Below are 7,711 nucleotides of genomic sequence, written 5' to 3' on the forward strand. Positions count from 1 at the left end.
ACACACACACACACACACACACACACACACACACGATGGCCCTCCGTCCGGTAGAGGTCACGACTCACGATAAGCTCAAACATGCTCCGTGCGACTCGCGCTGCCATTGTGCGCCAATGATTCTGATTGCTTCTATGGGCTGCAAAATGTTCCTCCTCTAGAGGGCGTGTGGTGGCCCAGAACGCCGAAAACGACCGTGCTGCATTAGAACAGTGTTTAATACTAATATATCATCTGTGATATAGATGAGCGTAAAGTTACGCCCTTTGCCACTGTTTTTAAATATTATTCGTTTAAAGTTTCTAATTGGGCATACTTGAAAGTTTAGTTGGAAATGGCAATTTGATTACCAAAAATAATCAGAGTTATCGTTTAAAGGCGACGTTATTCCATACTGGAAGTTTCTTTGGAGTGAAAACTGTTGCAAAATCCACTAAATGTATTGTTCAAAATAAGATTAATATCTGTATACTTTTGATTCAATTTCAAATACATGTAAATTCACTAATAAAACCCACAACTTAGATTCTGAGACTCTAAAGCTCTATGCAAGTTGTTCAAAAATGTGACTTATTTGTATTCCCCATTTTATATTTTAGTTTTAAGTTTGTTGATTATAATGTATAATTTTGCTACAAAAAACTAAACAAAAAAAACGTTAATAGTTAAATTAGGAGAGAGCCATCACATCGGACCAATTAGAAACAACATCCGGTACACGAAGCTCCGTCCATCTAAGGACTTGCGTGTCGCGTTCACGTTATTTCTGCGCTTCAATGGCTGTCCTCCTGCAGACACACCGAGGATTTGTGATCCACGCGTGGAAGAATGACTCATCTCATGCTACATGCACGGCTATTTTGACTGCATGTTTGATTCAGATAAAGGCTGCATTTCTTCTCTAATGCCGGGAATTATTTCCAGCTTTATTCGACCTCAAACAAGATAACCTCAAGCTGGAGGAGACTGCTGTCTGTTTGACAGCCCTCAAGTGCATCTTGATTTCTTATATATATCTTCTGTATGTAGGACTAAATCTAAATCCTAACTTATTTTATTTCGTCTACAATCGCTGGAGCAACATTTAAGTCTGTTTGTTATAATAATAATAGTTGCAAGTCCAGTTTTTAAAGGCGTCTCGGACAGCTCGTCCTTTGCAAACTGAATCCGGATCGACGCCGCTTCGTTAAAACCCAATAGCAGCGTCTACATTGAACTTTTCTTTCGTTCAGCATTTCAGACTCAGATGCACACAGCGCCTGTATGGGAGTGAAACTCTCCCACACGGAAGTGACTCCCTCACGTTAGGCCAGTGATCGTTTGTGTTTTTCTAAGTGAAGTTGTATTAACTTAAAATGATTCCTGACAAGGCACCAGGCGAGGATGTGTTACATGCTTCAGGGGACTTGAAGAAAGAAGCGCACATCCCCAGCTTTGAGAAGTACAAAGAGCTCTACATCAGATCTGTCGAGTCTCCTGAGGGTGAGTTTCATTGGGCAGGTCATTAACTCGCTAAAAGCTGTTGTTTTGTGAGAAAAAGCCCCACTTGGCTGTGTCTCAAAGCATTGTGCACACAATGATTAGTGTGCACAATCATTGTGCACACTTGATAGACAGCAGTTTTGGACATCAATAACCCACCTATGTTGCTGTATTTTTTAAGTTGTTTATTATTTGGATGTAATCATTGCATTTTCATCTGTTATTGCAGGATCTAACCAGCATAACTTTATTTAGTTGTTCGTGTATATTGAATAGGGATATGCCGGTATCAAAGTTTCATGTTGCGATTAATTGCTAATGCTTTTATCACGGTATGCGGTATTCTCACGATATTGAAATTTAGTTTTAAAAAAAAGGGCTGTCATAATACAGTATAACAGGTTTAATAACTTTTTTCTTATAACAAAAATAACTGAACATTTAAATGCAATAAAGCAATACAGAAAAATGTATAAAGTTAAAAGTTTTACACAGATTAAAGTGCAAAATAACTATAAAGACCAATAGGTATCACTTTACAATAAGACCTCATTAGTTAACCTTAGTTAATGCATTAACATTCACAATGAGCAATAGCTACATTTGCTACAGAAGTTATTAATCTGTTAAAAAAATACAAGTCTTTGCTCATGTTAGCTCATTAAATAACACAGTTGCAACTTTCGATTTTAACAACGTGTTATTAAATATTGGAATACCTAAGATTAATGAATGTTCAGAATAATTTTTCATTGGCAGTTTATGTTAACTAATGAATTAACTAATGTTAACTAATGAAGCCCTAATGTAAAGTGTGACCGAACAATAAAGAATCAAAACACTTTCAAACAATATCTAGGGCATGTTGTAGTCCAGATTAAAATGTAAAAAAAGATTGAAAATAAATAGCCTATGAAGTCTAAATATTTAAGTATTTGGCGCTGTGATGAACATCATAGCAAATACACAAATCTGAATGGCTGTTTAAATCATTTAAACACGATTCAGAAACAGAAAGTAGTGCAGCTGCTTTGTTTACAGGGTTTCCGGGGTAACGGCTGCATTTAAATGAATTATTATTATTATTATTATTATTATTTCTGCAGTTTAGCGCCATCTGCTGTCAGAGAGTGGAAGTGCGCTTTCATCCAGAGCGTCTTCCGCCATGTGCTTCTCGTCCGCGCTTATTTACATCAGAGTGCGCACGCGTCTTTCACGCTGGTGTTGTGCATTTTGACCAGTTTATGGGAAAAGTATTCTTAAAATGCATTCATAATTCTGAATAATTTGTAATATATAATTATTCACGGTATTTAGAAGTGTCCATGATAACAATATCGTGTATATTCATTACCGTGATTTATCGCATTACCGAATACCGGCACATATCTAATATTGAAGGTGTTATTGCTATTAGCAATATTAGCTAGTTGTTGTTGTTTTAATTTTAAATACTTTTTATAAAAAAAAAAACATTGCTTAGCCCACGTGCACTTCCTAGAGAAAAAAAAACATCACATTCCCTTGTAGATATGCTTTAATAAAACAGTAACCTCTGTTTTTACTAGTACAATTGAAATAAATTATACATTTTAGTTTTAATAATAACACGTTGTTAATGTGCTTGTTGTTGTTTTATCATTAAAATACTTTAAAAAAAAATCAAATATCTTACTTTGCCCACATGCACTTCCTAGAAAAAAGCACCACATGCCCTTATGATATGCTTAAAAACATTACCCCGTTTATAATAATACAAATCAAATATTGTAATAGTGTTTTTGTTGTTATTTTAATAGTAAATATATTAACAATTTATTATTGTTTTTTTTTTAAATACTTGAAAAAATTCTTAACAAAAACTGTTTATACTAGTACAATTGAAATATAATGTTTTTAATAATAATAATAATAGTACATCATGAATGCATTTATTATTGTTGTATTATTTATTTATTTTTGAATTATTAAAAATCCTTACTTGGCCCAAATGCACTTCGTAGAAAAGATGACAACACGTTTTCATTTATTTTTATTTATTTTTTAAACATTACCCTTTGTTGATACTAGTGCCATTGATAGCTGGGAGATTTGTTTATGGTTTTGCTCTGAATCTCCGTTATGAATCAGCTGTGCATTAATGTTCTGGTGTGTTTGTCCAGAGTTCTGGGGAGATGTTGCCAAAGATTTTTTCTGGAAGACTAAATACACCGGGAAGTTTCTGGACTACAATTTCGACGTAACCAAGGGTGAAATTTTCGTGAAATGCATGGAAGGTGCCACAACCAACATCTGCTATAATGTTTTGGACCGCAACATCTATGAGAGGAAACTAGGTGACAAAGTGGCTTTTTACTGGTTAGTATTTGTGAAGCATGTGGTTTAAATGTTTCAGTTTAGCCCGAAAGGTGTGCATGTGACATTATATTTTGAGAGTTGTGTTAAAAAAAGTTTGAAAATAAATAGCCTATTAAGTCTAAATATTTAAGTATTTGGCTCTGTGATGAACATCATAGATTCACGATTCAGAAACAGAAAGTAGTGCAGCTGCTTTGTTTACAGGGTTTCCGGGGTAACGGCTGCATTTAAATGAATTATTATTATTATTATTATTATTATTTCTGCAGTTTAGCGCCATCTGCTGTCAGAGAGTGGAAGTGCGCTTTCATCCAGAGCGTCTTCCGCCATGTGCTTCTCGTCCGCGCTTATTTACATCAGAGTGCGCACGCGTCTTTCACGCTGGTGTTGTGCATTTTGACCAGTTTATGGGAAAAGTATTCTTAAAATGCATTCATAATTCTGAATAATTTGTAATATATAATTATTCACGGTATTTAGAAGTGTCCATGATAACAATATCGTGTATATTCATTACCGTGATTTATCGCATTACCGAATACCGGCACATATCTAATATTGAAGGTGTTATTGCTATTAGCAATATTAGCTAGTTGTTGTTGTTTTAATTTTAAATACTTTTTATAAAAAAAAAAACATTGCTTAGCCCACGTGCACTTCCTAGAGAAAAAAAACATCACATTCCCTTGTAGATATGCTTTAATAAAACAGTAACCTCTGTTTTTACTAGTACAATTGAAATAAATTATACATTTTAGTTTTAATAATAACACGTTGTTAATGTGCTTGTTGTTGTTTTATCATTAAAATACTTTAAAAAAAAATCAAATATCTTACTTTGCCCACATGCACTTCCTAGAAAAAAGCACCACATGCCCTTATGATATGCTTAAAAACATTACCCCGTTTATAATAATACAAATCAAATATTGTAATAGTGTTTTTGTTGTTATTTTAATAGTAAATATATTAACAATTTATTATTGTTTTTTTTTTAAATACTTGAAAAAATTCTTAACAAAAACTGTTTATACTAGTACAATTGAAATATAATGTTTTTAATAATAATAATAATAGTACATCATGAATGCATTTATTATTGTTGTATTATTTATTTATTTTTGAATTATTAAAAATCCTTACTTGGCCCAAATGCACTTCGTAGAAAAGATGACAACACGTTTTCATTTATTTTTATTTATTTTTTAAACATTACCCTTTGTTGATACTAGTGCCATTGATAGCTGGGAGATTTGTTTATGGTTTTGCTCTGAATCTCCGTTATGAATCAGCTGTGCATTAATGTTCTGGTGTGTTTGTCCAGAGTTCTGGGGAGATGTTGCCAAAGATTTTTTCTGGAAGACTAAATACACCGGGAAGTTTCTGGACTACAATTTCGACGTAACCAAGGGTGAAATTTTCGTGAAATGCATGGAAGGTGCCACAACCAACATCTGCTATAATGTTTTGGACCGCAACATCTATGAGAGGAAACTAGGTGACAAAGTGGCTTTTTACTGGTTAGTATTTGTGAAGCATGTGGTTTAAATGTTTCAGTTTAGCCCGAAAGGTGTGCATGTGACATTATATTTTGAGAGTGGTGTTAGTGTTAGTACAGCACATGTAATACCTCTGAATCAACATTGGTTTATGATGATTGCTCATGGTTCAGCTTTTTCAGGATTTCAATCTACAATTTTGCAGTAATCAGCCCAGTTCTTTAAGCACAAGGTTAAACCACAGTTGCATTCAGGTTGAGACCTGGATATTTGGCCACAAATTCCTTCCAGGTTACCTGAGTCAATATAATATTACTGGGCCTGAGCTATTAATACATTAACATGGCAAATGTTGACAGACAGGGGTAAGTCAAAGCAAAACAACTGAGATAAATTTAGACTCTCAAGCTGTTTTAGTAAATCATGGAAGCTTGAACCAGGTCCTGCCAATAGCACTTCACCCAGAATAAGGTGCATATCTGCAGTATTGCATCTTCATAGCGTTTATTTCTTCATGTGCATATCTGTGCTGGATGCTGTCCATGCAATTCATGAGGACTTTTTTTGCCAGTCATTGTTCATTAGCATTTAGATCTACAAAAATAGCCTGTAAAGACTTTGTGCAACAAATGTTGTCTGGGGCTGTTGCTAGTTCTCTGCTTTCACAATTCCAGTTTAGCAATTGTGAAGTTTTCAATCGTTTCTTGTTACGACACAAGTTCAAATCATTTCAGAATTCAGTTTGAAATGCTCAAGTGTGGATCTCTTCTGCAGTTGTTGTTGTTGTTGTTTGCCAGACTTTTCCTTTCTGTGTCAGAACGCGGTTCTATTTTAAGAATGTCAGCTGACATGCAAAGTCAAAATAAAAAAGTGACTTATTAACCTGTAGGGGACATTTAAGGGCACTTCTCGCATAAGTGTTAGCAGAGGCTTACAGTAATTGAAACCGATCAGAAACAAATATTGAGCATTAAAATGTAAAATACAGATGAATCTAGGAGATGCACAAACATGTTTTGTCAACCTGCTAAGTGTCTGATATTCAAACTTTGTTGAACACAAGTGTCAATATACATGACTGGTAATGAATGAACTATGTTAGAAAATATGTTTGAAAGTTTGGGGTTTTTGAAAGAAGTCTGTTACGCTCATCAAGGCTGGTCAAAAACACTGTAAAAACAGTAATAATGTGAAATATCATTACAATTTAAAATAAATGTTCTCTATATTTATATATTTTAAAATATCATTTATTCCTGTGATGCAAAGCTGAATTTTCAGCATCATTACTCCAGTCTTCAGTGTCACGTGATCCTTCAGAAATCATTCTGATATGCTGATTTGCTGCTCAATAAACACAGTTTTGGAAAACAATTTGCTGTGTGATATTTTTGTGGAAGCTTTGAACAATTACTGTCACTTATGAGAGTAATATTTCTGGACATTGTTTTGTGCAGGGAGGGTAATGAACCTGGAGATGAAAAGACAGTGACATACAGAGAACTGCTTCAGCAAGTCTGCAAGTTTGCCAATGTTCTCAAGTCGCAAGGTAAAACACAAATGTTGTTGAACTGTTGGCATAATAGTGACCAGCAGCAGGTTAAAGATTTGACATTGATGTTGTCTATTAAGGCAATGTCCAATGTCGGTCCCTTTCTCATTTTCTCTCTCTGACCTTGCAGGCGTGAAGAAAGGTGATCGTGTATCTATTTACATGCCCATGGTGGTGGAGCTGGTGGTGGCCATGTTGGCCTGCGCTCGGATTGGAGCGGTCCACTCTATAGTGGTCAGTCCTTTGTCATTTGCAAATGATTTCGTTTGTCTTCTCTTAGATCTTAGCTGTGTTGACCAACCGGCTTTTTATAAAACATGTCAAAACAAAGTACCCATACTTGTTTTGCAGGGTGTGATCTCTATCAGACTTTTTTGTTCAACAATTAGAGTTTGCATAAAAGAGTTGACACTGTGTCAGAAATGTAATACATAAGAAAAATATCACAATATGTTGTTGCAACATTGTGTTTACTCTCATTTTTGTATTCACGACCCAGTTTGCCGGTTTCTCCGCTGAGTCATTGTGTGAAAGGATCATGGACTCTCAATGCTGTATTCTTATAACGGCAGGTAAGTAAAGCATGGCAAGAAAACCAGAAGTAATTTACTCAAAGTGTGTAATCTTAAAGCAGCTAATCCTCAAATGAATCAGCTGCATTTCCATTTACTGCAAAAGAGCGCAGCATTTCACATTGTTCACAAGTCTGGGGATTAAAGATGGTGTTAATCGTATCACTATCAAAAGCTGGTTAGCCTGCGGTTGTGAATTGTTTTTTTTTTTTTTTTTTTTTTTTTTTTTTTTGTGTTGACACACAACA

The 7,711-nt window shown here is 34.8% G+C and overlaps 1 protein-coding gene across 2 annotated transcripts in view; it reads left to right on the plus strand.

Annotated features, from left to right (window-relative positions):
* The first annotated feature begins 758 nt into the window (after positions 1–758).
* LOC107681393 (acetyl-coenzyme A synthetase, cytoplasmic-like) overlaps positions 759–7,711 on the plus strand; it is a 20,142-nt gene continuing 13,189 nt past the window's right edge. For both annotated transcript variants that reach the window (XM_016477680.1, XM_016477681.1), the window contains exons 1-5: positions 759–1,482; positions 3,645–3,840; positions 6,797–6,888; positions 7,022–7,125; positions 7,391–7,463. In XM_016477680.1, coding sequence (XP_016333166.1) covers positions 1,356–1,482; positions 3,645–3,840; positions 6,797–6,888; positions 7,022–7,125; positions 7,391–7,463 — 592 coding nt within the window. In that variant the 5' untranslated portion in view covers positions 759–1,355. The remainder of the gene's footprint in view (positions 1,483–3,644; positions 3,841–6,796; positions 6,889–7,021; positions 7,126–7,390; positions 7,464–7,711) is intronic.

The sequence above is a fragment of the Sinocyclocheilus anshuiensis genome, unplaced genomic scaffold, assembly GCF_001515605.1.
Source record: "Sinocyclocheilus anshuiensis isolate Anshui unplaced genomic scaffold, SAMN03320099.WGS_v1.1 scaffold881, whole genome shotgun sequence".
Classification (NCBI taxonomy): Eukaryota; Metazoa; Chordata; class Actinopteri; order Cypriniformes; family Cyprinidae; genus Sinocyclocheilus; species Sinocyclocheilus anshuiensis.